Raw genomic sequence first — 27,920 nt, forward strand, 5'->3', positions numbered from 1 at the left:
TTCTTCACCTCGCGAAACATTGACATTGGCAAGTCCGAGCTTTTGCTAGGTCCAAGTCGGGGCGGGAGAGCTTGTCGAGAAGATTTCCGAAGCCGCTGCGATACAACGACCCGTATGTGACCACCTTTCCTTGCACCCACACGCCCGTGATCACTCATCCGTTACCAAACGCAACACCGTGCCCTTTCTGCCGCAATTGAAGATCCTGCGGAGGATGCGAACACCCCGCAGCAATGGCCCAAAGACCGTCGCTCCAGCGCTTGAACACAAACAACAGCGTGCACTTTGATTCTGACGACACCACCAGCACTCCCAGCAGAATGTACGGCACCCCCGGCGGCGCCCAGACAGGCGTCAGCACTCCGCGCTCCTCCGCCGTTTCACGGCCCCTCACCCTCCAGCATGGCAGCCTCGACTTCACCTTCTTAATACCCACCGCCCTCCACTTCAACGCCAACCAGCTGCGAGACGCCTTCCTCGCAACCCTCCCAGAACCTACAGACGAGCTCGCACAAGATGATGAGCCCTCGTCAAATACAGAGCTCGTCGCTCGCTATCTCGGCTTCGTTGCTCGGGAGGTGGATGAGGGCGATGAGCCAGATTCATACGCTGAAGTCCTCAAGATCGTCGTGGCCGAGTTCGAGAGAGCTTTCCTACGAGGCAACGAGGTCCACGCGATCGCTGCAGGCCTCCCTGGCATTGTGGAGAAGAAGTTGATCACCGTCAAATCCTACTACGCCGCCCGGGCTGCAGCGCAGCGTCCGATTAGAGCTCACGAATCTGCTCTGCTCCGGGAGGCGTCGGATGAGAACGCCTTTGTCTACGCTGTGTTTGGCGGGCAGGGCAACATCGAGGAGTACTTTGAGGAGCTGAGAGAAATCTACACCACATACCCCTCGCTGGTGGAGGACTTCATTTCGACTGCGGCGGCACACCTGCAGGTCCTGGCTCGCGACTCGCAAGCTGAGAAGCTTTATGCGAAGGGTCTCGACATCCTGCGATGGCTGAATCACCCCGACTCGCAGCCAGACCTCGACTACCTTGTCTCCGCACCGGTCAGCTTCCCTCTGATTGGTCTCACACAGCTTGCCCATTATGTGGTGACTTGCAGAGTACTCGGCACACACCCTGGCCATGTACGAGACAGGCTCGCCGGTACAACTGGTCACTCGCAAGGTGTGGTGACTGCTGCAGCCATTGCAGCCTCTGGCAACTGGGGTGCCTTCGACAAGGCAGCCCGGGATGCCCTCACCATCCTCTTCTGGATCGGTGCCCGTAGCCAGCAGGCCTACCCGCGAACCTCGCTCTCTCCTAAAGTCCTGCAAGACTCGATCGACAATGGTGAGGGCTCACCCACTCCCATGCTTTCCATCCGTGACCTGCCCAGGTCTGCCGTGCAAAAGCACATCGACACTACCAACGAGCACCTCCCCAAAGAGCGACACATCGGCATCTCCCTGATCAACAGCGCGAGAAATTTCGTTGTCACTGGTCCCCCGATGTCTCTTTACGGTCTCAACCTCCAACTCCGCAAGGTCAAGGCCCCGACTGGTCTCGACCAGACCCGCATACCATTCACCGAGCGCAAGGTCCGCTTCGTCAACCGCTTCCTGCCTATCACCGCACCCTTCCACAGCCCTTACCTCTCGGAAGCGATCCACCACCTCGAGACCGATCTCAAGGACATCCTGATAAGAGCAGACGACCTTGGCATGCCCGTGTTCGACACCAACACCGGCGAGGATGTCCGGGAGAAGCATGAGAAGAACATTGTGCCAGCTCTCGTTCGCATGATCTGCAAGGAGCAGGTGAACTGGGAAGAAGCGACTGTCATGCCGAATGCGACGCACATTCTGGACTTTGGCCCAGGTGGCATCTCTGGTCTTGGTGTTCTTACCAACCGCAATAAGGATGGCACTGGCGTAAGAGTCATTCTTGCTGGTACTATGGACGGCACGAACACGGAGGTCGGGTACAAGCCTGAGATCTTCGACCGCGACGCAGATCATGCTGTGAAGTATGCCGTGGACTGGGTAAAAGAGTACGGACCGCGACTTGCGAAGACTTCCGTCGGCCAGACTTTCGTCGACACGAAGATGAGTAGGATGTTGGGTCTCCCTCCGATCATGGTGGCTGGAATGACGCCTTGCACGGTGCCCTGGGACTTTGTCGCTTCTACCATGCAGGCTGGCTACGAGATTGAGCTTGCTGGTGGTGGGTACTACAACGACAAGAGCATGACCGAGGCGATTACCAAGATCGAGAAGGCTATCCCAGCTGGTCGTGGTCTCACCATCAACCTGATCTACGTCAGCCCGAGAGCGATGGCGTGGCAGATCCCTATGATCGCTAGGCTGCGCGGAGAGGGTGTGCCTATCGAGGGCCTGACCATCGGTGCTGGTGTTCCATCGATCGAGGTTGCCAACGAGTACATTGAGACGCTTGGCATCAAGCACATGGGTTTCAAGCCAGGCTCTGTCGAAGCCATCCAGCAAGTCATCAACATTGCCAAGGCCAACCCAGGATTCCCGATCATGCTGCAGTGGACCGGTGGACGTGGTGGTGGGCATCACTCGTTCGAGGACTTCCATCAGCCTATCTTGTCCATGTACAGTCGCCTGAGGAAGTCGCCAAATATCGTCCTCATTGCTGGTTCTGGCTTTGGTGGCGCAGAGGACACCTACCCCTACCTCAACGGAGAGTGGGCGCGCAAGTACGGATACCCGCCCATGCCATTCGATGGTGTACTCTTCGGCAGCCGATGCATGGTTGCGAAGGAAGCGCACACTTCTACCATGGCGAAGCAAGCCATTGTCGATGCTCCAGGTCTTGAGGATGGCGAGTGGGAGAAGACGTACAAGGGCCCAGCAGGCGGCGTCATTACCGTGCGCTCCGAGATGGGCGAGCCGATCCACAAGCTGGCGACTCGTGGTGTCAAGTTCTGGTCTGAGATGGACCAGAAGATCTTCAGCCTCGACAAGGCCAAGCGCATCCCGGAGCTCAAGAAGCAGCGCGAGTACATCATCCAGAAACTCAACGACGACTTTCAGAAGCCATGGTTCGGCCGCAACAAGGCTGGCGAGTCTGTCGATCTCGAAGACATGACTTACATCGAGGTGCTCCGCCGTATGGTCGACCTGATGTACGTCAAGGCCGAGAAGCGATGGATCGACAAGTCGCTGGCGAAGTTGACCGGCGACTTCATCCTTCGTATCGAGGAGCGCTTCGCTTCTGGCGACGGCAAGGCTGCTATTATCCAGAACTACTCGGAGCTCGACGATCCTTTTGGTACTGTTAAGAGGGTCGAGGAGGAATACCCAGAAGCCGACAACCAGCTCATCAATGCCCAGGATTGCCAGCACTTCTTGCTTCTCTGCCAGCGTCGCGGGCAGAAGCCTACGCCGTTCGTGCCATGCTTGGACGATACGTTCGAGTTCTTCTTCAAGAAGGACTCGCTGTGGCAGTCGGAAGACCTTGCTGCGGTCGTCGATCAGGATGTCGGCAGAGTGTGTATCTTGCAAGGTCCCATGGCAGCCAAGTACTCCACCAAGGTCGACGAGCCGATCAAGGAGATCCTGGATGGCGTACATCAAGGCCACATCAGGAGCTTGACGCAGGATATGTATGCTGGTGACGAGAAGCGGATTCCAGTTGTTGAATACTTTGGCGGCAAGCTTGTTGACATCGAAGCCTCCACCGACATCACTAGTGAGGGCCTCACGGTGTCTGAGATCGAGAACAGGACGATCTATCGGGTCTCTGCTTCTTCGACGGCGCCGCCGATTGATCTTGAGAAGTGGATGCAACTTCTTGCTGGAAGAAGCCGGACATGGCGACATGCCTTCTTCACTGCGGATGTTTTCGTGCAAGGTCAGCGGTATCAGACCAACCCGATGCGCCGCATCTTCGCGCCGGTTCCTGGCATGATGGTCGAGATCGGCTACCCCAACGACCCAAAGCGGACGACCATCGCGGTCAAGGAGCCTTCGCAGGGCGCCTCATACGTGCAGACGATCGAGATCGCGCCACTCGCGAAGAACGTGATCGGACTCAAGATGATCGAGCACCGCACCGTCACCGGCAAGCCCGTCGCTCTACCGCTGATGTTCACCTACCACCCCGAGACCGGCTACGCTCCCATCCGCGAGGTCATGGACCAGCGCAACGACCGCATCAAGGAGTTCTACTACCGCATCTGGTTCGGTGACGAGGAGGTTCCGTTCGACAAGCCTGTCACTAGCAGGTTCGACGGCGGCAGGGCGAAGGTGACGAGTGAGGCTATCAACGACTTTGTCCATGCTGTTGGCAACACTGGCGAGGCGTTTGTGGATCGTCCTGGCAAGGAGGTCTTTGCGCCTATGGACTTTGCTATTGTGGTTGGGTGGAAGGCTATCACTAAGCCCATTTTCCCGAGGACGATCGATGGTGATTTGCTGAAGCTGGTGCATCTGTCGAACGGTTTCCGCATGCTGCCTGGTGCTACGCCCATCAAGAAGGACGATGTGCTTGATACTTCTGCCGAGGTCAATGCGGTCATCAACCAGGACTCCGGCAAGATGGTTGAGGTCTGCGGAACCATCACCCGTCAAGGCCAGCCGATCATGGAAGTCGTCAGCCAGTTCCTGTACCGCGGCGCGTACACGGACTTTGAAAACACCTTCCAGCGCAAGGTCGAGACGCCGATGCAGGTGCATATCAGCAGCACGAAGGATATTGCCATCTTGCAGTCCAAGGAGTGGTTCAAGCTCGGTGATACAGAGATTGACCTCCTCGACCAGACACTCGTGTTCAAGCTGCAGACGCTGGTCAGGTACAAGAACAAGGACGTCTACTCCTCGGTGCAGACGATCGGTAAAGTCGAGCTCGAGCTGCCGACCAAGGAGATCATCGAGATCGCCTCCATCGAATACGAAGCCGGTGCATCCTACGGCAACCCAGTCCTCGACTACCTCCAACGCACCGGCGCTGCCATCGACCAGCCCGTCAACTTCGAGAACCCCATCCCGCTCAACGGCAAGACGCCGCTCATCCTCAAGGCTCCGTCGTCGAACGAGACGTACGCTCGGGTGTCGGGGGATTACAACCCCATCCACGTCTCGCGCGTCTTCTCCAAGTACGCCAACCTCCCCGGCACCATTACCCATGGCATGTACTCCAGCGCCGCCGTGCGCTCGCTCGTCGAGACCTGGGCGGCGGAGAACAACGTCGGGCGCGTGCGGAGCTTCCACGCCTCGCTTGTGGGTATGGTGTTGCCGGACGACACGTTGGAGGTGAAGTTGCAGCATGTTGGCATGATTGCGGGCAGGAAGATTGTCAAGATTGAAGCGAGCAAGAGGGAGGGTGAGGATGAGGAGAAGGTGTTGCTCGGGGAGGCGGAGGTCGAGCAGCCAGTGAGCGCGTATGTGTTTACCGGACAGGGCAGTCAGGAGCAGGGGATGGGAATGGATTTGTATAATTCGAGTGAGGTGGCGAAGGAGGTGTGGGATCGGGCGGATAAGCACTTTATGGATAATTATGGTGAGTTCATATCCTATGAGACGGGGTTGATGTGGGGGATGATGGCTAATGATGAGGACAGGCTTCGCGATCACCAACATCGTCAAGAACAACCCCAAGGAGCTGACGATCCACTTCGGCGGACCCCGCGGCAAGGCCATCCGCCAGAACTACATGTCCATGACCTTCGAGACGGTCGCCACCGACGGCTCCATCAAGTCAGAGAAGATCTTCAAGGAAATCACCGACGAGACGACATCTTACACCTACCGCTCCCCGACCGGCCTCTTGTCCGCTACGCAGTTCACGCAGCCCGCACTGACGCTCATGGAAAAGGCCTCCTTCGAGGACATGCGCGTCAAAGGCATCGTGCAGCGCGACTCCAGCTTCGCCGGGCACTCCCTCGGCGAATACTCTGCCCTCGCCGCCCTGGCCGAAGTCATGCCCATCGAATCCCTGGTCTCGGTCGTCTTCTACCGCGGCCTGACGATGCAAGTCGCTGTCGAGCGCGACGCGGCTGGCCGCAGCAACTACAGCATGTGCGCCGTCAACCCCTCGCGCATCAGCAAGACGTTCAACGAGCAAGCCCTGCAATACGTCGTCGAGAACATTGCCGAAACGACCGGCTGGCTGCTGGAAATCGTCAACCTCAACGTGCAGAACATGCAATACGTCTGCGCCGGCGACCTGCGCGCGCTCGACACCCTGACCAACGTGACCAACTACCTCAAAGCGCAGAAGATCGACATCCAGCAGCTGATGCAGACGCTGAGCATGGAGGACGTGAAACAGCACCTTGTCGAAATCATCAAGGAATGCGCCAAGCAAACGGAAGGGAAACCCTCCCCCATCGAACTCCAGCGCGGTTTCGCCACCATCCCGCTGAAAGGCATCGACGTACCGTTCCACTCCACTTTCCTGCGCTCGGGCGTCAAACCTTTCCGCAGCTTCTTACTGAAGAAGATCAACAAGACGTCCATCGACCCGGGCAAGTTGATTGGGAAGTACATCCCCAACGTCACGGCGAAGCCGTTCGAGTTGACCAAGGAGTATTTCGAGGATGTGTATCGACTGACGAATTCTCCGAGGATTGGGAATATTTTGGCGAATTGGGAGAAATATGAGAGTGATGAGGTGATGGCGAGGCCGCGGGCGGGGAGTACGGTTGTTAGGGGGGAGTAGAACTGTCGATGTTGACGAGGGGAGGGGAGGGGATGAGGGGAGAGTGTTTCGAGTACTGTAGCTTTGGCGTTTTTCTGGTCTGAGGGATGGGTTTGGGCGGGTGTAGCGACAGGCCTGGTCGAAAAGGCACATAGAATGTATAGTCTTGTACTTTTTGTACCTTACTTCTCCATCCTACCTTGCCTACCATGACATATCACGTTCCATCACATGGATCTTTCGTCTTGCTGGTCTTTTGATTCTCAAGGCGCCAGTGCGTCGAGAATTTCCGACTCTCGTCACTTAGGTTGTTGTGTAGGAAGAGCTGTGGCTACCATACCTTCTAGCGATTCCGACCATTGCACTTTTCATCACGCTGCTCGAATGATTCCCTCTCACCTTCCATCACACCGCGCTGCTGTCTTCGCCCTGCCATTGGTCTGGTACTCTTGCCGCGAGACTTTCGGCTCCCGTGACTCGGAGGTGATACCCGCCAGATTGGGAACTGCGGGAAGGAATTCAGGGGCAAACTGAGCAATAATCTGGAGGATGCGCGGCAGGGATCAGGCATTGGTAGTCGAAACATTTCACCAACGGTCTACCGTCTGGCCATGTGGAGATGCGCAACGGTTCGCACAGCGTCTTCCTGTCTTTCGTCGACGTAGCCAAAGTCGTTAGTAGAAGGAGTTAAAGTAGAGAATTGCAACAGGAACGGCGTCAAGGCGATGAAGCTACGAGTCGTGGAACCCGCGGAAATTCGAGCATCGCAGTCGTGCCACGGTACAAGTAATCTCACACAGTGTTCGCCACGCTTCCTTTCGCTCGGGTGGCTTGTGTGACTCGGGAGAGGATCGCGTGGACGGGGACATGGTGTGAATGTGATACGAAGGGGCATTGGGATTTGCTTGGAACTTTGGAGGGAGTTGGAGAAGGCGTTCGCTACGGTTATATAGAAGGGCAGTCGCAGTTCTAGGCCTCGCTGTTATTTGAACTGACTCAATGGCATTGGCTTGAGCGTTCTACTGTTCTTTCTACTTTTTGATTTCGGTGTCGGTTGCTTTGACTGCTGTACTTTCATCATTATTATCAGTCTTTGAAAGACGTCGTTCAACAGCGCAACAGCTCAGCAAGCCAGATATCACGCCAGCACCATGAAGCTATCCACCTTTACCTCCCTCGTCACACTGGCAGCTTCTGTCGTCAGTGCAGCACAAACACCTGCCCTGCCAGCATGCGCACAGCTCTGCTTCTTGAGGGTACGAAACTCCTCCCTCGTTGAAGGACGAGAGGACTTCCACTAACCCCAACACCACAGGCCGCCAGCGAGACTAACTGCGGCATCTCCGACTACTACTGCCAATGCACCAGCGGCCTCAAAGCCATCCGCGAAAGCGCCATCCCCTGCATCTGCGAGAACGCGGGGACGGATGGTGGATGCACTTTGTCTGAGATGATGCGTACGATCCCTCCATAAACCCCCCAAGTGTTGAACTGCCGAGCTAATATGTGCAACAGAGGTCCAAGAATACTCCAACGACGTCTGCGTCGCCGCCCTCTCCTCGAGCAGCGAGACGTTCACGGCGACCTTGTCAGGGACGAATGCATGCGCCGCGGCAACGGGAAAGGCGAACCCAGTGACGGCTTCGACGAACGCGAAGACGACGGGCGGAGCAGCTGGGACTACCGGTGGAACAACTGCGAATACTGCGGCATCGAGTGCGAGCGCGTCGGCTGCTGCTGCGTCTTCAGCGACGTCGGGGAATGGTGCGCCGGCGGTGACGGGGATGGCGATGTTGGGGTTTGCGGGGGTGGTGATGGCTGCGTTGTAAGGTGATGTTACATTCTGGCGTTGAGTAAGGTCGCGGATACCCATTTGTCGTGCCAGGAGTTATATGAACATTTGTGCGTACCGGTTGATGGTCAACATTCATCAGTGGCCGCTACTCGTTCAGCCAACTGCTTCGTTCCACTTTCTCAGCCAAGGCGTGAATTCGTCCTCTTGTCCGTTCCAGCCTGCCGACATGCCCTCACTCGCACTCCTCGCCTCCGCGATGACTTCGTCAAGCGATTGCTTCGCCTCATCCATCTGCAACTCGTAGAAGTTGCCAATCAGCTCGTCGACTTGATGCGGCATTCTCCTCAGATGCAGTATCAGCTCATCCAGCCTCACGACTGCTTGTGCTCCAACATCCTGTCCACCCTTAAACGTCTTGATCCGCCTCTTCGCAAAAGCCTGATACAATATCACAACCTTCTTCAACTTCGCTTCTGCCTCATCCACCAATGCCTGCAGCTCCGGTCTATCCTTTGGCATGCTATTTGCAGCATTGAACATATCCTCAATCGAGTCTCGATCGCCAGAGACACCTTCGTCATCGCTGTCCGCTAGAGGGTCAACCTGGCCTTCAGAGTCCAGATCTTCTCCTTCTTTCCATTCACGTAGCTCGTTCAGCGCATCTTTGATCGTTTCCTGATACTGCTGCGCCTTTTGCAACGCCAGTCCGCCAATGCCCAGAGTGTGCAGCTCAACCAGCGCATCGCAACTCTCCCACACCACGCCAGTTGCGCTCAGACTGTCCCTCCTGCCGCCGTTCTGACTCCCGCGTGCGATCGTCTGGACCTCGCCGAGTAGCATCTCCATCTCTCTGAACACTCGCCTGACCCTCAGCTGCACTTCTTTGCTCATCATGCTACCCCAGATCGCCTTCTCCTGCTCGCAGATCTGCGCTGCGCTCATCATGGCTGGAAGACATGTTGCTGTGAGTTCCTGGAGGACCTTGGTGATGGCGGTGGGAGTGAAGGGCTTATTGATAGCCAGAAGGCTGAGTTTGGTCGTGTGTGCTTTGACCAGCTTTGCTGAGTCGCTCAGAACTGTCAATGGGTTTGGTGGGTTGGATATGGCCTCTGTCGTCCTGGTTGTGGCATCGGATTCCGCAAGCGATGCTGTGAACTGACTCAGTAGTGCAAGGGTTGAGGTGATCAAATCGTTGAGCACTCGTGTGTCTGCGTCGGAGGAGGGCGCCATGTTGGCTGAATGTGCGCCTCTTCTGAGCTGGTGTGCAATGCTATATCGTCACCGAGGGACACCAGACTTGGAAGAAGTCGACATACCTCATTTCTATTGGCTGGCAGTGCCCGCCGCTAGCCCACGTTCACTTTTGGACCTCTTTTGCCCTTCCACATGCCCTTCTGATCCGTTTCGATCTTCGAGAAGGACGGATGGCTTCGAAGGCCAGGAGGCCAGGTCCTCTCTGACCTCGCGGTCAATCGAGCTGATGTTGGTGGTGCACCTTCTCCAAGATCCAAAACGCATTTCTCAGCCCTCACTTCAGTAGCATATTCGTTGTGGTCTTCGAGAAGATGTGACGCTTCCAGAGCTGGTTTAATTGGCTGGCTAGGCCCGGCGCTAGCTAATGTTCGTTTTTCGAAGTGCTCTCCGTCTCGCCAGAGGCACATCGTCCGTTGTCATCTTCGAGAAGAGGCTCAGACGACCAGTCGAGACCTCTGGCTTAAGGCTCGAAAGCATTCCGAGATCGTGTCTGCGCTGGCGTCTGGCTTCTCCAGCCATCCTATCTCCGAAAAGTCGGTTGCAGACGCTACAGTAGTAGCACATCACAACTTCACCACCTCGAGAATGGCCTTCAATTCTTTGAAACCTCTGATTGGTTGCTGGGTGTCTGACGCTAGTGCACGTCAACCTTCTCCAGTTTTGAACGTCTCGCCATTTCGTCAGTGGAATCTCCTCGCTTTGCGTCTTCGAGAAGACGTTCGCGACGCTGCTAGACATCTGAGCCGGTGTGGCGGTCATTGGCTGGATGAAGTGACGAACTAGCTGATGTTCAAACTTTCGCCGATTGCTTGTTTCTTCAATCTCTTGGGCTTTTGAGGAGAGGCAAACCTCGTCGCCGCGGTCTTGTGGCTCGACGGTGCCGGTAGCCGCCTTTCACTTGTCAACAAGACCATCCGATTCCGACTTGTAGAACCACACGAACAGCTCATCATGGCCCGCAAACAATCCCTAGCCAAACCACTAACCGGCCCGGACAACCTTCCACAACAGACACTCGTCGTCGACAACGGCGCCCATACCATCAAAGCCGGCTTCTCCTCCACCTCTTTCGATGACAGTGAACCAAAGCCGGAGGACTGCCAGGTCATAGCGAACTGCATCGCACGCTCTACGCGAGATAAACGCACCTATGTCGGCCCGGAACTACTGGACGAATGTTGGGATTTCGGTGAGCTGGCCTTTAGACGACCGGTGGAGAAAGGTTTCGTCGTGAACTGGGAGGGGGAGAAGGCGATTTGGGAGAGGAGTTTTGTTGACGAGAGGGCGAAGTTGAAGGTAAAATTTCCCAGGTCTTGAAGTTTTACATCTCGTGGCAAGTGCTAATATATCCGACAGTGCAATCCGCACGAAACGAACCTCGTCCTCACCGAATCACCAAACGCACCAGCAGCCCTCCAACGAAACGCGGACGAGATGGTCTTCGAAGAGTTCGAATTCGCCAGCTACTACCGCACCACCGCCCCTACACTAAACTCCTACGGCCCCTCACCCTTCCCATCGACTTCCGACTCAGCACCAGGCGTACCGCTTGGGTGCCTCCTAGTCGTAGACGTAGGCCACTCCCACACAACCATCACGCCCCTCTACCACGGCCGACCCTTCCACTCAGCGTGCCGCAGACTAGAGATCGGTGGCAAAACTCTCACCAACCGGATGAAAGAGGTTCTTTCCCGCACTGTGGAGGTGCAGAAGGAGGATTGGATTGTGCAGGAGATCAAGGAAGACGTCGGCTTCATCTCGCAATCCTTCAGCTCGGATCTGGAGCGGGTGTGGAAAGGCGGGCTCAAGGATCCTCGCGAGATTGACACGTCCATTGTCGTGGACTATGTCCTACCAGATTATGAAGCAGTCAAGCGCGGCTTCGCAAGGCCGCACGATCCAACCATCAGCCGGAAGCAGCGTGCTTTGGGTCTGGATGGTGGACCGAGAGAGCACATCGTTACGATCGGCAACGAGCGGTTTACCGTGCCGGAGCTGCTGTTCACACCTTCAGACATCGGGATGCAGCAGGCAGGCTTGCCTGGAACGATTCTGCAGTCCATCTACAGCCTTCCAGAGAACCTCTGGCAGCTCTTCTTAGCGAACATTCTGGTCGTCGGCGGAAGCAGCAAGTTTGCAGGTTTCACTGAGCGGCTGGAGTCTGAGCTGAGAAGCCGCGTGAGCGAAGACTACATCGTCAGAGTCGCGCAAGCTAAAGATCCACTAAAGAATGTCTGGCTCGGCGGTGCCAGACTGGCACAGAATGAAGCTGTGCTCAAGGAGCATGTTGTTACGCGGCAGGAGTACCTTGAGCACGGCGACCTCTGGACGAGACGCAGATTCGCCGGTAAAGTCGGGCGATGATCGTCCGTCCTGATTCAACCCGGCACCTCAGTATTCTGGACCGTTTGAGCATCCCCATCCGCATTCGCAGCCTCAGCGTTAGCCGCAGCCTTTGCAACAGCAGCTTGCGCCAGCTCGGCGAACCGTTGTTGTACGGCGGCGTTGTCTTGTCCCAGCGCCCTGAGGAGCTTGATACCATCCTGCTGGATCTGCTGATTCTCATGCCTGCACAACATATCCAAGGACGATTCGGCCCCTTCGCTGTTCACGATCTCCTCACGCACGCGGGCCGATGGACGAGCAAGTTGCAACAGCAGACCCGCAGCGGAGTGAAGCAGGTCTGGGTTCCGTGACGCATCGTAAATATGTTGGAACAACCCTCTCTGGATTTCTCGCTGTTCTACCAGCCACGAGACGTCCTCCTCAACGCTCCGCATATTGGGTGTCTCGGGCTGGTCCTTTCGGACCCAGAGCATGTTTCCCAATACCTGGCAAGCAGCTGTATACAGTCGATTGTTGAAGCCACGCCACTCTGCAATCCTCTCGATAACATTGGCTTTGACCCAGTCACTGCGTACATCATTGCTGGCAACGAACTCCGGCTTTGCAGAGATATCCGAAAGGATCCACGTCAGACTCGTAGACAGGGGCATGAGCAACTTGATCTCCTCGTCAGGAACTTCTATGGCGCAGAGGACGTCCATATACTCCTCGTTGCAGTACAGCAGGGCCCAAAGATCGCTCGACAAGACGCCGGACTGGCAGATGCCACGCTGCACCTGCTCGTCGCGGAGGAACGTACAGGTCGTCTCGAGCAGCATGCTGTAGTTGTCGATGGACAGCAGGCTGTCTTGTGACTCGCGGGTGGAAGGGCTTTCGAGATCTCCCTGGAGCCGGCGGTAATGTGCCGGAGGGAGGCGGAGGACTTCGAGTAGTGTGTCCGAGCCGATGTGTAGTGGGGAGTCTGGGAGGTTGGGTAGGTGGGCGCTCGTCCAGAATAACAGCTCGATTGCCAGAGGGTCCTCGAGTTTATTGCAAGCGTTCCAGTAGCATAGAGTGATTAGTTTGATAGGTACGCCATCGCGATAGCATTGCTCAGAAGCGGGCGCGAAGTCAAGACAGATATTGTAAAGCACTTTGACCGTCAGATTCGCCAGCCGCCAGCCGTAGAACAGCGAGTGCTCCAGACATCGTACGGCCCATCTGAAGTGCAAGTCAGTGACGTGCTGTCGCACGGTATCGTTGTCGATGCAGGCGTTTCCAATGCAGCGGAGAGCCGCCTCCACGCCTTCGGGGAAGGATTCGAGCTCGTCGTTGATGAAGGCGATTAGTCCCTGCAGAACTCGAGGTCTTCCGATCTTCTCGCGGACTTGGATGTTCTCTCTGCTTACGGCGGCGAGGTTGAGTAGGAATTGTGTCCAGAGGCCCCTCGGTGGGGTCGCATTGGTGGTGAGGTTGCTGAAGGCAGACTCGAGGTCGTCTAGATCTGGGGATGATGATGTGGCAGACATGTTGGGGTGAGTTGGTTTAGATCAGATGTAGGACTCGAGAAACCATCTGCAGTCTTATGTCGCTCGAGCAAACATTCTCCAGTCCCACAAGCCCTCGAAAGCAAATATGTGAAACCTTTAGACTTGAAGTCGAGGAGGACGAGAGAGCATGTGGCGGTGCGGCTGGATTTCAGCCACACGACTTTTCGACCTCGAGGTGCATGTGATTGCAACGTCTCGACAACACTCGGTACACTCCAACACAGTCAACGACAGCAAACATGACACGAGCACAGCAACAACTAGCCCTCCTCGCAACCTTCTCCATCGTACGTCCTCCCACCAACCCGGATCAACACCACACTAACTCCCTCCCAGACCTACTTCATCTGCTTCGCCGGCCTGCTCCCCCTACCAGAGAAGATACAGGATGAGATAATACCCGTCGTACGTTACCCTTAAATCTCTCTCCCTCGACCTCGAGCTGATAAATGGTGGGTTTAGCTCCCCTTCTGGTTCCTCGTCTCCTTCGGCGCATTCCTGCTCTTCAAACTCGGCTACGGGGTCCTGACATTCAACGACGTGCCGGATGCATATGAGGAGCTGATGGGGCAGATCAAGCAGGCGAAAACGGATTTGAGGAAGAAGGGGGTGGATGTTAGTGATTGAGAGGTCGGGGTATGGGAGTTCGGGGGTTATTGGAGTGGTGGGACAAGGGTCACATGGGATGAGTCCAAGTTTCAGAAAAATTGGGAACATAACTCGGAAAATGGAGCCATTGAGTATCCCTGGTATGAGACGGGGATTGAAAAGCCGAAAGGCGTTGTACGAGTAACTAGGTGACTACCATGGACTCTTTCTGCCAGCTCAACACCCCTAGCAACTCTCCTTCCTACTTCACATGCTCCGCCTCATCAACCTCAAACCCCGCCCTCCGACTCCGCTGCTGCTGCATCTGTCCCGCACCCAAAACAGATCTCGCCATCGCCCTCACGCCCGCCGCCCTCCTAGCATCAGGCGGCGAAGCATCAGTAATCGACGAGAGCTCCCGACTCCACGCCGGTCGCACATCCAAGAGAGCCCTTGGGTAGCTCTCCTCAAACTTCGATTTGGTGAGGATCATGCTATCGCGGGCGTTCATGAGGTTGTGGTTGACTTTTGCTTCGTGCTGTTTGCGGTATTGCAGCAGGTCGACGGAGTTGCGGTGGGTGGTGAAGTGTGTCTCCTCTGCTGCTAGATTGGATAATTGTCGTGGAAGGGCTGCGCCAGGTGGTTCGCTGGGTGAGGTTGGCGCGCTTTGGGATCGGGAGACGGGGATGGTGAGGTAGTCGTGTGTAGGGGCTTGTTCGATGGAGCAAGGGCGGGAGTTGGTCGACTTTGATTTCAGCTCAAGCGGTGGCTCCTCGTCGTCTTCTTCGATAATTTCTGAGGCGTTCTTGGAGTGGTTGGCGGGGCTAGGAGACGTCGAGTGCTTCGGCGTTCCCGCATTGTTTGGTGACAGAAACGCAACACTGGTCCGATGCGAGTTTGGCGGCGTGAGCGGTCGTTCATCAGCGTGTGGGCTGTGGTCGGTAGAAGCGTGATAAATCGCCTCTTCATGAGGATCCAGCAGCTCCATCCACTTTGGTTGCCCGTCTTCCGCGTCTAGCCCCTGCTCCCTCGCCCACGACCACACAGCCAGCTTGGTCTTGACCTTCTGCATCGGACTCGGCGGGCCGGGGAAGCTGTTGTCATCTTCAGGCGTCGACAGACCAGGGTTGAGAGGCCGATAAGGCAGAGTCTTCATACCACCGGGAGATGGTGTCGCAGGGTCTTCCTATAGAATCTGAAAAGTGCCAGAGCCAGTGCGCACCGTTTGCGCGGTCCTTGTCGAGCGTGACGGTCCAGTCTCGTGGTGCTCAAGAGTAGCCACCATGCTTACTGGCTCCGAAGCCTTGACGCTGCAAGCTGTTACCGCACATGCGGCTGGAGTAGTCTTGCCAGGAACCTGCAGCATCCTCAATCGTGCAGGAATCTTGCCAGCGTCGCTCATGGACGCCCGGCGCGGGATGAGATTCAGCGCTGCGTCTGGTCCAGCACTTCCTTCTGGCTCTGAGTTGTGGCGTCGAAGACCCCGGCGGGACATGCGGCTGCTCGGTGCCCAAACGGTCTCAGTACTGCTGTTCCTCTCCTCGGGTATGGTGTCAAGGTCCAGCTTTCTGATGTTGCCTTCCGATGTCATGAAGACGACCTCTGGCTTAGGTCGTGCCAGCGGCTGCGCCTCTTCGGCATCGTTCTCTTCATCCTGCTCCTCCGTATCGCACATGCTGATCGACTTACTGCTGTCGTCCATGCAGCTCTCATCGACATCAAGATCTGCCGCACTGCCACGTCTCGGCAGGAAAGCCTCCACGTCTTCGTCTAGATCGGAAATTGTGCGGACACTGCCATGAGATCCGGACCGCCGCTCGAGAACGAAGCCAGCAAGGTCTCTTGCGACGTCACTGAGCTGGCCATGAGCTTCTGCGTGCTCCTCGGCGACTTCCCAAAGCTCCTCGGCCGCCTCTTCGAAAACTCCAAGGGCAGCGGCGAGCTCTGCAGGACCAAAGGCGCTAGTGGGAATGAGGTCCCGGGAGTCAGCGCTCTGGCTTCCAGAACGAGCTTGGTCTACGAGATCTCGTGTGAGACCTGACCGAAGCAACGAGTGATGGGGAGGCGCAGAGTCTGTTGTAGTTCCCCCATCATCGAAGTGTGTTTTCTTCTTGCTGCTACCGTTGGCACTCATTGCTTCTGTCGGAGGCGGCAACACTACCAGAGCGCTTCTCAGCGGCCGCGAGGGCATTGACGTCGATCTGGGTGGACGATCTGGAACTGGGCGGGCGAAGATGCGGCCGGCACCTGCAGTGCGATCCATATCAGGCTCGGACTGGGTCATCTCGGGAGCGAGGTCGCTGTACATGTGTTCGCTTGTTTGGCTTTCATCCTCGTGCTCACTCTCTGCGCCAGGAACTTCGACATGATCCAGAATCTCGTCGCTCGACCTCGAAGCATCCGCCATCTCCTCAACAAAACTCAACTGCAACGCCAACTCTTCAGCCAAGGCATTGTTCTCCGCCACGATCGAATCATTTCTTTGACTTGCGAACGTGTTGGTCGGCGTCAACCCCGCGAATGGTCTCTCCGGTGGCGGCGATGGTGGTGGTGATGGCGATGATCTTCGCGAGGTCGAACTATCACGACTTTCGTGGGAGGCGGCGGTGGGCGCATGCATGCGCGGATGCAGATGAGGCCCGCGAGGAAGGCGGCTATGTGGGCTAGCATTCGGCATTTAGGGGTCCCGAAGGGGAAGATGATGGACGATGCGGCGTATAGCGATAGGGGCCTTAGAGAGATGCTAGCTCTGGATGTCAGCGTAATTATAGGGTGATTGTCGAAGTGACAGCGCAGTCCGAGGTGCAAGTGCTTCGCGAGAGCCATTTTAGACGTACCGCCGCTCTGCATTGTGATGAGGAAGGTTCATGGCATGCCGCGAGAGACAAGGACGGCGCGCTGGGCAGGAAAGCGCAAGCACTGCCAATGCGCCGTTGAAGACCGATACGAAGGAACATTAAGGTAGCGGTCCTTGACTGTTCGGACCAGACATCTGCGAAAAGTCGCCCCAGAATCCAAAGTCGAACAGAAAGTCGTTGCTGTTTCCAAAATGGAACATATCCGTCAGATCATCCACATTAAGTCCTTGAGAAGGCAACGAGGTTTCATCGAACAGCAGACTCGCCGCGTCCGGTCTTTGTTGAAGCTCGAAGCTCTTGGTCCTTCTGATCTGCCTGAGTTGATGGATACAGAAAGGCGTCATCTGCTCAGCCATGGCCTGTCCCTGAGTCTCGACTAACTGCTTCTTTCTCTCGCGCCACGCCTCGAGTGTAAGATCGGCAAGGCCGGCAAAGAAGGAATCTTGGTCGACGGGCTCGTTATCCAGGAATGGCTCAATGTGTTCGTCCCAGAACAGGGCAACCAACTCCCAGGCCTTCACTACGCGTTCGCCGCTCGTGCGTTGCCGTAGCTTGCTGAGCGTATAGATGACCGCGTCCAGATCTGTCGGATTGTTATGCCAGAGAAGCTGCTTGGCGAAATGATTGTCGCCGCAGGCTCTGTCAAGCTCAAGCACTCCGACTGCTTGGTTGAAGATGCTGTCTTCGGACTTGCTACCTTTCGGCATGTCGAAGTGAGATAGTCGGTACCGAATGCCGGCCATGGCATACCGGGCCATCGCTTGTGCTGCCGCATGCACGGGAATGCGAGCATCAGCGTGGCACAGATACTTCTTCTCGAACAGCTGCTCCAGTTCCTCGAACGGAAAGTACTTCATGCCCGCCTGTTTCTGCTTTTGACGCATTTGATGGCCAAATGTGGCGCCTTCGTATCGCATGAGCGCGTAGATCATCTCGGTTGCACGAGGGTACTCAACAGGCGGTTTTACCATGTCCGGGTGCAGCTCCGCGTCATTGACATTATGAGGCAGGCGAATGGTTGGCGTAATGATTGCATCGGTCATAGCGCTGTCTCTTGGAACGAAGAAGTAGAGGGCCATCACGTCTTGGGTGCAGATGTACCACCAGAGCCGGACCCGCATCTCCTGCTCAAAGATGGAAGCGGTCTTGCTTTCTCTGTCCAAGCTCATCTTGAGTGCCAGTCGCACCGAGAGCGCTGAAAGCGTCGTGAAGGCATCGGATTTTGGATCTGAGGACTGGAGTGTCGTTAGCTAGGAACGAATGCGCGAGGCAACACTATCAAGTCGTTGCGTGATACTTCCGTTCCAAGTAAACTTACCACAAATATGACCAGCGCCTGCAACGTATCGAGATCTCGCGTCTCTAACAGACCTGCAGCTAGAAGTGCCTGCCAGGCGCTTGCTCTATAGCGTTGGATGAGCACTAGCCTATCCTCTCCCAGGTGTGTCAGGCACTCAGTTGTTGACATGGTCGTAATCGCAGCCAGATAGATTGCGAACAACAGAGCCTGAAACGACGGCATGCAAGCCTGAAGGTTCCAGCTGACGTCAAGAATACGTTGTTGAACGCTTGGGGTGTGCAAGATCCTGATGATGGCATTGGTACGCTCAGCGAAGATCTGCCAGAGTCTGAAGATGTGGCGGGGCTCTGGGTGTAGCTCGACGAGGCTTGACCCGGGCATCTGCGAGAGAGACGAGGCGGACAGTGGGTTGAAGGATAACTGAGTACCTCTCATCATGAACTTGTGGCATGATGGGTCTCCAAGGGAGAAGCTCGGCAGCTGCGAAGGCCTTGGTCAGCGAAATATGATCTCCTTCTGTCATCATGCCCAGAGTACCTTTGACTTTGCGTATCCACTCAATAGTTCGGTGGCCTCAGATGGAAAGGGCGGCGCTTTCGCTGCGGGCTTTGAACTGAGGATGGGCAGCTGCTTCTCCTCGGTCTTGTACTGCGGCGTAAGCTCGTTGATATCGACACCGGCTCCAGGATCGATGCTGTTCTTGCGCAGTAGTTCTTCCAGCTGCGTGATCCGGGCTATGAGCTCGACGTCTGCCTTTCGTTTGCGGTGGCGTTGGGACGGCTGGGGTTCTTCGTAGCGACATTCTGCTTGGTGTTTGACGCAATTGCCACAGGATGGAAGAGCTCTGTCGCAGCCGACCTAGGCAGGTTCGTTCAGTTGACGTGATAGATAGCCGTGTTGGCGAAGTCATACCTTTCTTCGCGCACATGTAGTGCAGGCGTACTTGGCGGAAATTTGCTCTTGCTGGGACATCGCTGCCTGATGCACGTTGGTACATGAAGGGGCTTGTGTGGTTATAACATGGGTGCAGAGTAGAGAACAAGGAAAGATTAGGGAATACATGTATGTAAAGACAGCTGGAGTACCTCGAGGACGGCTCGGAGCTCTCGGGCCCTACCCGAGCATCTCGCCTCGTAACGGAGCCTACCTTAGTACTACTCCCTACCTGGGTCTGTACACTTCCTGCTCCGGGGTGGGAGCGCCGCCTCGTGACCGTGAAACGTAGCAGAAAGGTTGAGGTGTTGCCGTCGTCTCTGGCAAGTCGTCTCCTCCCTAGACTACATTTCGGAGCAACTGTCCACAGAAGGGTGTGTAGAAGAGCGGAGTCCATGCAGTAGCGAATTCGACGTCAAATACCGAAGACATTGGTGGAAAAGATGGTCTGATGCTACACATATTATGAGTTCAGGTATGCTTTGCTTGACGGTGACTTGGTCATTGGAGGTGTCTGAAGTGAAAGTGAATGCGCGACATGTTTCCGACGCAACGACGGGAGTACCCGTTTATTGACATCCTCAAAACTGGGCTGTAGATCAACCAACATTTCTCCTACCACCGCATTCCCACTTTCTCTTACAGCATCACCACTCAGCATGTCGAGATACACCGGCGAGACGCCTATGGACTTTGAGTGGGGGAATGGAACCGGTGCTGTCGACGCCCGCTCACCCTTCGCTCAAGTGAGCTCAAATGCCCAGCGCTTCCCTGCCAGCCCGCCGAAAAAGAGTGAGCGCAATCCCCGCAAGGGTATCTTTGGGCGGTCGCTGATAGGTATTGAAGGAACGAACAGTGCTTTCGAGTCGTCGCCGTCGAAGCAGCGAACTATGGGAACTTCACCGAGCAAGCCGCTTCCTCCTACGCCAGCGTTCAACTCCCTCTTCAGCACGCCGCGCAGACCCAGACCGGAGATAGATGACTCTTCGGCTGGGGAGACACCGAAGTCGCCGGAGCGGGGGAACGATAGCGATGGCACGCCAGATATTGTGAATACCAGATCAGCGATGACGATGTTCGACAACCTGAGCACTCCTGCAATCGCTGGTGCCGAGCGGAACAGCCCCACAAAGGAGAGGCCACAGGCAGACAGAAGGGATAGCATGCTAGGAAGACTGGTATCAAAAGCTCGTAACAAGATCTACAGCCCCGGCCGAAGCGACTACCCACGCGCAGAACACGTTGGCGCAATCGAGAAGAAGCGCTCAACGAAGCGGAAGCGAGATGTGGACCGCAGAGTCGCTCGACGGAGACGGCATAGTATGTCAGACTCCGGAGAGGAAGCCGATCTACCTCCCAAAAGCCCGCGCAAACGAAGCGGCGGCCACAAGCCCCCTGTCGAGAAGGAACCGCACTGGATCAGCAACCTCTTCACCTTCATCGGCGCACACCCCTCCGTCCCGCATATCCTCTCCTACTACGCCCAATTCCTCTTCAACGTCTTCTTACTAGGATGTTGCGGCTATCTGATCTACTGCTTCTGGTCCGCTGTGCAGGGCGACGTTGACAAGAAGTCATGGGAGGCAATAGCGGACGAAATGGCGATCATGGCGAAATGCGCGAAGGATTACAAGGCGAATCAATGCGCGCCGGATACGCGGACGCCGTATCTGGAGAATACAGGTATTTGCCAGGAGTGGGAAAAATGCATGAATCGGGATCCGAAAAAGGTGGGAAGGGCGAGGGTGTCAGCGCATACGTTTGCGGAGATATTCAATTCTTTCGTGGAGCCGATCAGTTGGAAGGCGATGGCGTTTACGACGATTCTGGTGTTTGGTTGTTTTGGGATCTCGAATATGGTGAGAACGACACTTCCGCACAAGTATTGTCGAGCACTGTGCTAACGAGGTGCTTAATAGGCATTTGGCTTCTTCCGCAACAAGGCACAGCAACACCAGCCGCCCAACTATGGATACGGGTATGGGCCTCCACCGCCAACACCTCAACGGGCTTTTAGCGGACAGGATGGTGCATTTTACGCTGGGACACCGTGGCATATGCCTCCTCCCGGAGTGGGCTTTGAGCCGCAGCCTTCTGGTGGTGGGTATGGGCAGATCGAAGGTGGCGGGAGTCCGGTGAGACGGCTTGTGTATAATTGATGGGGCCATGGAAGCGCAGGCATTGCTGGGCGTTCGGGGACACTGTCGCATGCGATTTGGATTTCACAGGCAAGCCGCACGTGGCATTAACGACAAGTGGAGCAAAGCATCGCTCTCCTGTTGGACAGAACGGGATTGCTACGATATAGGTAGCTGTATCGACTGTGCATATGACAGATGCTTGGGAGGCCTCAGTAGACTATTTGCCTGAGGTCGATGGCTCTTGCCTGATGGAGCAAGGAAGTGACAGTCACGTGACTTGGTAATCAAGTATTCTCCGATTGGTCGAGCCGTCTTGCCTTCAACTCATGATCTGGATCAGATAGCAGAGACCAAGGAAGTTATAACGAAAGCTCCATCGTTGCAAACAACCGTTCCTTTGTTCCTTCGGCTTCATCAACGACAACTTCTTCGATCCGTCACCAACCAAACTGTCCTTCAAGAACATCCAGCCAGTTCCCATCAATCCAACAACCACCGAACAACATCACCATGTCCACCGTTGCAGCAGTCCCAGCAACTTGCTGCGGTCGTGAAGGCGGATGCATCTGTGCTAAGGAGGCAACTTGTTCGTTTCACTCGCCATACTCACTCGCTCATAACTCCCACTGACAACGCATTCACCAGGCTCCTGCGGCAAACAGCCCGCCCTCCACTGCAACTGCGAAAAGGCCCAGACCGAGAACGTTACTCAGGGAGCTCGTTGCTCATGCAGTAAGTCATTCTCCGTCTCTGTTATTCACATGTGATACTGTGATGCTGACGAAGTGGCGAAACAGACCAACGCCCAGCGGGCCAATGCACCTGCACGCGTTCGTCGAAGGAGAACACGGCGCCCGGAGGCTCGACTTGCTCCTGTGGAAAGAGGTCTGCTGGTGAGTCTTCGTTAATCTGAGAGGCGACGAGTAGATGGACTGAATGCTAACGGGTTGGATAGACTCGTGCACCTGTGGCGGCACGGAGGTCGGGAAGGCAAGTGAGTTAGAGACGGACTTCACTACGAAGGCCTCTGGTGCTTAAGAATTAAGTTGATGGGGAGGAATGCCATGAATGAGGCATGATGCTCGACGACTTGTCATGATGATATGCGAGGGGCTGATGAGCAGTATCTGGTTGATCAGATCAGACGGGCCTGCTAGAACGCTGCCTGGATGAGCTCGAAAGATAGTAGATATCAATCATTCAGCCAATGCCTCATCTTCACTGCTCCATGTACCTTACCATCTTGTGTTTCCAAAAGAAACGAGTAGACTTGTGTCTCAAGAATGGTATAAAGAATTCACTGCTCTGATTGGCTGTCGAGACAGCAACTCTCCCTCACCACACCGTTGCCGCATTCGCAACGGCCATTAAGCGATGTACGTTACATGTCTCATTGCCCTGCCTCATCTAATGTTTTCTACCCCCTCAAGCCCGTGGTCTAACCGATGCTGCCCGCGAAGAACACCTCCCGAACCCTGCCGGCTTGAAGATTGAAGCGAACACCTCGAGAGCGGAGGCGCGGAAAGTCACGGAGGCGCGAGTGGACCACCGAATCATCACCTCGCGGCAGCTTCTGCAGATCAAGTCTCTTGGACTGGCCCTGGAGGCGCGATCAATATGGCGTCCGCCGCGGCGGCGATGTTCAACAGGGGAGGCAGTGGGCCGAGCAAAGAGAACACCATGAGAGGGCTGGTCTCCTTCATAGCAGACCTACGAAACGCGCGAGCACGGGAGCTGGAAGAGAAGCGCATCAACAAGGAGCTGGCGAACATACGGCAGAAGTTCAAGCAGGGCAGCTTGACGGGGTACGACAAGAAGAAGTACGTCTGCAAGCTGCTGTACATCTACATCCTGGGCTGGAACGTCGACTTCGGGCATACAGAGGCTGTTAAGTTGATCTCGGCGACCAAGTACTCGGAGAAGCAGATTGGTTATCTGGCGGTTACGCTGTTCTTACACGAGGACCATGAGTTATTACCTTTGGCGATCAACAGCATACGGAAGGACCTTCACGACTACAATGAGCTGAACAACTGCCTTGCGCTGCATGCGATTGCGAATGTTGGGAGCAAGGAGATGGGAGAGTCGTTATGCGCCGACGTCCACCGGTTATTGATCTCTCCAACCTCGAAGCCGTTCGTCAAGAAGAAGGCAGCCCTTACCATGCTGAGACTGTATCGCAAAGTGCCGAGTATCATACAGCCGGAGTGGAGCGAGCGGATAATAGCAATCATGGACGACCCGGACATGGGAGTGGCTCTGTCTGTGACGTCTTTGGTGATGACCATTGCTCAGGATGATCCGGACGGCTACAAAGGATGCTACGTCAAAGCTGCGAGCCGGTTACGGAAGATCGTCGTTGACCACGAATACTCGGGCGACTATGTCTATTACAAAGTGCCTTGTCCCTGGCTGCAGTGTAAACTGCTTCGATTACTACAGTACTTTCCACCTTCAGAAGACTCGCACATCAGACAACTCATGCGGGACTCACTGCAAGCAATTCTTGATGCCGCAATGGAGATGCCCAAGAACGTACAGCAGAATAATGCACAGAATGCTGTGCTGTTTGAAGCCATCAACCTTATCATTCACCTGGATACGGAGCGGGACCTCATGGTGCACATCTCCACCAAGCTCGGGAAATTCATTGCTTCTCGAGAGACAAACGTGCGGTATCTGGGCTTGGAGGCCATGACACATCTCGCAGTACGGACAGAAACACTGGATCCGATCAAGAAGCACCAGGACATTATCATCGGCACGCTGAAGGATAGGGACATCACCGTGCGGCGGCAGGGGCTCGATCTGCTTTACAGCATGTGCGACTCCACCAACTCTCAGAAGATCGTGCAGGAGCTGCTTAAGTATCTGCAAACTGCGGATTATGCCATTCGGGAGGAGATGGTGCTGAAGATCGCTATCCTTACAGAGAAGTACGCAACGGACGTCAAGTGGTATGTCGACATCTCGATGCGATTGATCGCAATGGCTGGAGATCATGTGAGCGACGAAGTATGGCAGCGAGTAATCCAGATTGTTACGAATAACGACGAGCTGCAGATCTATGCTGCACAAACCATCCTGCGATACTGCCAAGCGGACCACTGCCACGAGACGCTGGTCAAGATTGGGAGCTACATCTTGGGCGAGTTTGGACATCTGATAGCCGACAACAAAGGCTGCAGTCCGATCGAGCAATTCATGGCACTGCAAGGGAAGTTCAATGCGTGCTCGCCTAACACACGAGCGATGATACTTTCGGCATTCGTGAAGTTCGTCAACCTCTTCCCAGAGATCAAGCCACAACTACTACAGGCGTTCCGAACATACAGCCATTCTCTCGACTCTGAGCTACAGCAACGAGCATGCGAATACCTTACCATGGCAACGATGCAGACGGACGAACTTCTGCGGACAGTACTGGACGAAATGCCACCATTCCCTGAGCGAGCATCCGCTCTGCTATCACGTCTTGACAAGAAGCAGGGCCCTCTCGGCGACAAGCGGACGTGGTCGGTGACTGGCAAAGACGGCATGCCTAGCACCTTGGACCGAAGTGCGACTCTTAAGCGGAACTTCTCTTCGGCCCGGACTGCTATGACCAATGGCGTGACAAATGGTGCAGTGACTGCCAATGGTGCCAACGGCATGGTCAAATCGCCTATCGACGAGCTCGCAGGCCTGGACCTCATGAGCGGTCCAGTCAACCTCGCAAGCGCATCCCATCTTTCTCCCGACTGGGAACCAGGCTACAACCGCCTCCTCCTCAAACCGGAGGGCACCCTCTACGAAGACGTCCAGATCCAAATCGGCCTGCGCTCCGAATACCGCGCAGACACCGGCTGCCTCATCCTCTACTTCACCAACAAGTCCTCCGCGCCCATTCAATCATTCACCACCACTCTCGATAACCCCTCCCCCGACCAGCTGAAAATCGACATCAAAGACCTGCCCAACACGACCGTCCACTCGAATTCCCAGGCACAGCAGATGATCATGTTCGAAGCTAGAACAGTCTTCACCGAATCCCCTACCATCCGCGTCTCGTACATGGCCGGCTCGCTGCAAGCGCTCACTCTGAAATTGCCCGTGGCTCTGCACAAATACATGGAAGGCGCCGTTCTGAGCTCGGACGACTTCTTCAAGCGGTGGAAGCAGATCGGCGGCGCGCCACGAGAGGTGCAGAAGATTTTCTCTGGGTATGATGTCGGGTACGAGAGCACGAGACGGCTGCTGGAGGGTTTCAAGTGGGGTGTGTTGGCGGGCGTGGATCCGAATCCGAGGAATTTTGTGGGCGCGACGGTGTTGCATACGAGTGGAGGGAAGTTTGGGTGTTTGTTGCGGCTGGAGCCGAATGTGGAGCAGAAGGTGAGTTCTTCGTGGGCTGGTTTGGGTGGGAGAGAAGTGCTAATGGTGTTGGCAGATGTACCGGCTCACGATTCGGGCGACTGATGAAGCTGTACCACCGGTGCTCATGAAGTATATGGAGGAGAGATTGGCGATGCCGTGGCCACTTTGAAAGGGGCAAAGCCAAGAGGCATGAAAGTCTTGCTGCGTTATTGAGCGAACACGGACTGGGAAAGGGACGGCTATGGCGCAGGCGCAAAAGTCTCTGAGGTCTTGATACCATTGTATATCAAGCATTCTGCCCATCGAACTGCCTCCTCGCCACACGACCCGAGATTCAAGTATTGGACTTCTCAAACAACTTGAAGACTGACCTCTTCTCGCAGGCGATCAGAAGCAAGACAGTGGACATGCACTCACATTTCAAAGAACCGTACCGAGCACCTCAGGGATGCACAGTCAACTTCTTACCCGGCTTCCCCGCCGCGTAGTCGTCCAGCTGAGCATTAATCACATCCACACTCTCAAGTCCATCCAGCGTCTTGAACGCCGTCGGCTCCGCAATCCCCTCTTCCACCCACTTCGGCAGCGTCTTCCAGAACTCCACCGCATGCTTCCCCAAATTGAGATTCGTGTTCTGCACCAGCGTCGCCTTACACAACGGCCTGCTCTCCTGAACTTTCGCCTCATCGACACGATGCAACGCCGCCAGTCGACTCGGCCCTGACGGGGAGAGGAGGGCGGCAGCGAGCTCATGCGTCCAAGACGCACAGTCGTTGATGCGGACCACTTTGTCCTGTCCGCCAGCTGCAGCGCGTACGCGCGCCACAAGTTCGTCTTGCGGCAGCTGGCGGTCGAAGACCTGCGATGCGCCGGCGCGGAGGAGCGTAGCGGTGTTAGTGGGGCCGGCGACGGCGATGATGTTCTTGATCCCGAGGACGCGGGTGGCGAGGCGGGTGAAGAAGGTGGCGATGTTGGTGCCGGCGCCGAGGACGACGATGGGTTGGTTCTGCACGATCGGGTCGAGCGATTGGTTCTCCCACGGAGCAGGGAAGGCAAAGCCGAAGTCTGTGAAGAGCGCGATTGCTGATGTGGCCATGTTGATCGGGAGCGTGGATGCTTCGTCGTCGCTGGTGTCTTTGGGGGTATGGGCGATGGAGTCGGCTTAGAGGATGGCGTATTCCTGCAGGCCGGCCTGGTCCGGGGTTGGGTGCTGGAGGTTGCTGGTTCCGAAAACGCGGTCTCCTGAATTGAAGGAGTTTACATCAGGGCCGGCCTCGACGACGGTTCCGGCGATGCTGCTGCCCAGAACGAAGGGCAGTTTGTGCCCGATGAAGATGCCTCGATCGCGGCAGTAGGCGTCGTGGGGAAGCAGCTGGGTGGAGTTCACCTTAACCATGACCTCGCCGGCTTTGGGGGGTGGGATGTCTCGCTCGCCGAGTTCGACGGGACTGCCGACTGAGTCAAGGAAGACTGCTTTTTGTTTGCGAGGAGCCATTGCTGCTGGGGTTGAGGTAGATGCTTCGTGTGGGTAGATGTAAGGTGTTGAAGAATGTGAGAGTTCCCTTTGTACTTCGAGTGCCACCCATTTCCTTATATCAAAGCTCGACTAGGAGATTTTGTTGTTCTACTTAGTACCAGCCAATAGGTGCAGTAGTGCGCTGGCCCTGTAGAACATGGCCTCGAGCTCGAAGACGTCTTGTAATCCTCGCGAGTCGCGTATTGAATATAGCCATCATCGCTGTGCGGTTGAGTAATCATTACCGTGTTAGTCGGTCCTCGATGGCATACACCCCGGTGTATCCAAAGTGTGCTGCTCTGCTTACGCTGCAAGACTTTACATGTAGACTGAAGCGAGGTGTGGTATGCTATACCTGCCTGTTGGAGGCCACGTAGCTTACGAGTGAGCGAGCCTGGACGAGTCTTACTAGGCAATTTGTGTTAGGATACCGTAAGCAAGAATCTCCGTCGGATCGCAACATGAATGGTTTACGCATGCATGAGTGATCACTCATCATCGTCTCTTGTCTGTCACTGATGTGGATGCCTTCACTTCGCAATGCCTGCGTAGGCAGAGGTCGATGTGTTTCCAGTCGCAAGTGCGCCATACTTATCAACGAGAAGCCGAGGGAGCGCTGTTGCACGACTGTATCTTCCAGTGATGTCCCG

General features: G+C 55.7%; 12 protein-coding genes across 12 annotated transcripts; 5 read left to right on the forward strand and 7 right to left on the reverse strand.

The window, feature by feature from the left end:
• Nucleotides 1-233: 233 nt before the first annotated feature.
• On the forward strand, nt 234-6,678 carry FAS1_2 (beta subunit of fatty acid synthetase; the record flags this gene model as incomplete). Its single annotated transcript, XM_064802751.1, has 2 exons — nt 234-5,517; nt 5,579-6,678. 2 exons carry the CDS (start codon nt 234-236, stop codon nt 6,676-6,678), a joined length of 6,384 nt encoding a protein of 2,127 aa, XP_064658876.1.
• A 1,276-nt stretch (nt 6,679-7,954) lies between these two features.
• LTR77_005507 (uncharacterized protein) lies at nt 7,955-9,682 on the reverse strand (the record flags this gene model as incomplete). Its single annotated transcript, XM_064802752.1, has 2 exons — nt 7,955-8,500; nt 8,615-9,682. The coding sequence occupies 2 exons, from the start codon at nt 9,680-9,682 to the stop codon at nt 7,955-7,957; spliced, it is 1,614 nt and encodes a 537-aa protein (XP_064658877.1).
• A 975-nt stretch (nt 9,683-10,657) lies between these two features.
• Nucleotides 10,658-12,070, forward strand: ARP6 (Actin- protein 6; the record flags this gene model as incomplete). The annotated part of the gene is made up of 2 exons (XM_064802753.1): nt 10,658-11,002; nt 11,063-12,070. The coding sequence occupies 2 exons, from the start codon at nt 10,658-10,660 to the stop codon at nt 12,068-12,070; spliced, it is 1,353 nt and encodes a 450-aa protein (XP_064658878.1).
• A 14-nt stretch (nt 12,071-12,084) lies between these two features.
• LTR77_005509 (uncharacterized protein) lies at nt 12,085-13,560 on the reverse strand (the record flags this gene model as incomplete). The annotated part of the gene is made up of 1 exon (XM_064802754.1): nt 12,085-13,560. The coding sequence occupies one exon, from the start codon at nt 13,558-13,560 to the stop codon at nt 12,085-12,087; it is 1,476 nt and encodes a 491-aa protein (XP_064658879.1).
• A 260-nt stretch (nt 13,561-13,820) lies between these two features.
• Nucleotides 13,821-14,208, forward strand: LTR77_005510 (uncharacterized protein; the record flags this gene model as incomplete). Its single annotated transcript, XM_064802755.1, has 3 exons — nt 13,821-13,868; nt 13,918-13,986; nt 14,044-14,208. 3 exons carry the CDS (start codon nt 13,821-13,823, stop codon nt 14,206-14,208), a joined length of 282 nt encoding a protein of 93 aa, XP_064658880.1.
• Nucleotides 14,209-14,431: 223 nt separating this feature from the next.
• On the reverse strand, nt 14,432-16,789 carry LTR77_005511 (uncharacterized protein; the record flags this gene model as incomplete). The annotated part of the gene is made up of 2 exons (XM_064802756.1): nt 14,432-15,355; nt 15,392-16,789. The coding sequence occupies 2 exons, from the start codon at nt 16,787-16,789 to the stop codon at nt 14,432-14,434; spliced, it is 2,322 nt and encodes a 773-aa protein (XP_064658881.1).
• A 336-nt stretch (nt 16,790-17,125) lies between these two features.
• On the reverse strand, nt 17,126-18,708 carry LTR77_005512 (uncharacterized protein; the record flags this gene model as incomplete). The annotated part of the gene is made up of 2 exons (XM_064802757.1): nt 17,126-18,262; nt 18,346-18,708. 2 exons carry the CDS (start codon nt 18,706-18,708, stop codon nt 17,126-17,128), a joined length of 1,500 nt encoding a protein of 499 aa, XP_064658882.1.
• A 141-nt stretch (nt 18,709-18,849) lies between these two features.
• LTR77_005513 (uncharacterized protein) lies at nt 18,850-19,299 on the reverse strand (the record flags this gene model as incomplete). Its single annotated transcript, XM_064802758.1, has 2 exons — nt 18,850-19,185; nt 19,240-19,299. 2 exons carry the CDS (start codon nt 19,297-19,299, stop codon nt 18,850-18,852), a joined length of 396 nt encoding a protein of 131 aa, XP_064658883.1.
• A 620-nt stretch (nt 19,300-19,919) lies between these two features.
• On the forward strand, nt 19,920-21,419 carry LTR77_005514 (uncharacterized protein; the record flags this gene model as incomplete). Its single annotated transcript, XM_064802759.1, has 2 exons — nt 19,920-21,119; nt 21,180-21,419. The coding sequence occupies 2 exons, from the start codon at nt 19,920-19,922 to the stop codon at nt 21,417-21,419; spliced, it is 1,440 nt and encodes a 479-aa protein (XP_064658884.1).
• Nucleotides 21,420-23,018: 1,599 nt separating this feature from the next.
• Nucleotides 23,019-25,923, forward strand: LTR77_005515 (uncharacterized protein; the record flags this gene model as incomplete). The annotated part of the gene is made up of 2 exons (XM_064802760.1): nt 23,019-25,772; nt 25,828-25,923. 2 exons carry the CDS (start codon nt 23,019-23,021, stop codon nt 25,921-25,923), a joined length of 2,850 nt encoding a protein of 949 aa, XP_064658885.1.
• A 273-nt stretch (nt 25,924-26,196) lies between these two features.
• Nucleotides 26,197-26,850, reverse strand: LTR77_005516 (uncharacterized protein; the record flags this gene model as incomplete). The annotated part of the gene is made up of 1 exon (XM_064802761.1): nt 26,197-26,850. The coding sequence occupies one exon, from the start codon at nt 26,848-26,850 to the stop codon at nt 26,197-26,199; it is 654 nt and encodes a 217-aa protein (XP_064658886.1).
• A 66-nt stretch (nt 26,851-26,916) lies between these two features.
• LTR77_005517 (uncharacterized protein) lies at nt 26,917-27,249 on the reverse strand (the record flags this gene model as incomplete). Its single annotated transcript, XM_064802762.1, has 1 exon — nt 26,917-27,249. The coding sequence occupies one exon, from the start codon at nt 27,247-27,249 to the stop codon at nt 26,917-26,919; it is 333 nt and encodes a 110-aa protein (XP_064658887.1).
• Between the last annotated feature and the right edge of the window lie 671 nt (nt 27,250-27,920).

This window comes from Saxophila tyrrhenica (genome assembly GCF_035928015.1).
Source record: "Saxophila tyrrhenica strain CCFEE 5935 chromosome Unknown scaffold_8, whole genome shotgun sequence".
NCBI lineage: Eukaryota > Fungi > Ascomycota > Dothideomycetes > Mycosphaerellales > Extremaceae > Saxophila > Saxophila tyrrhenica.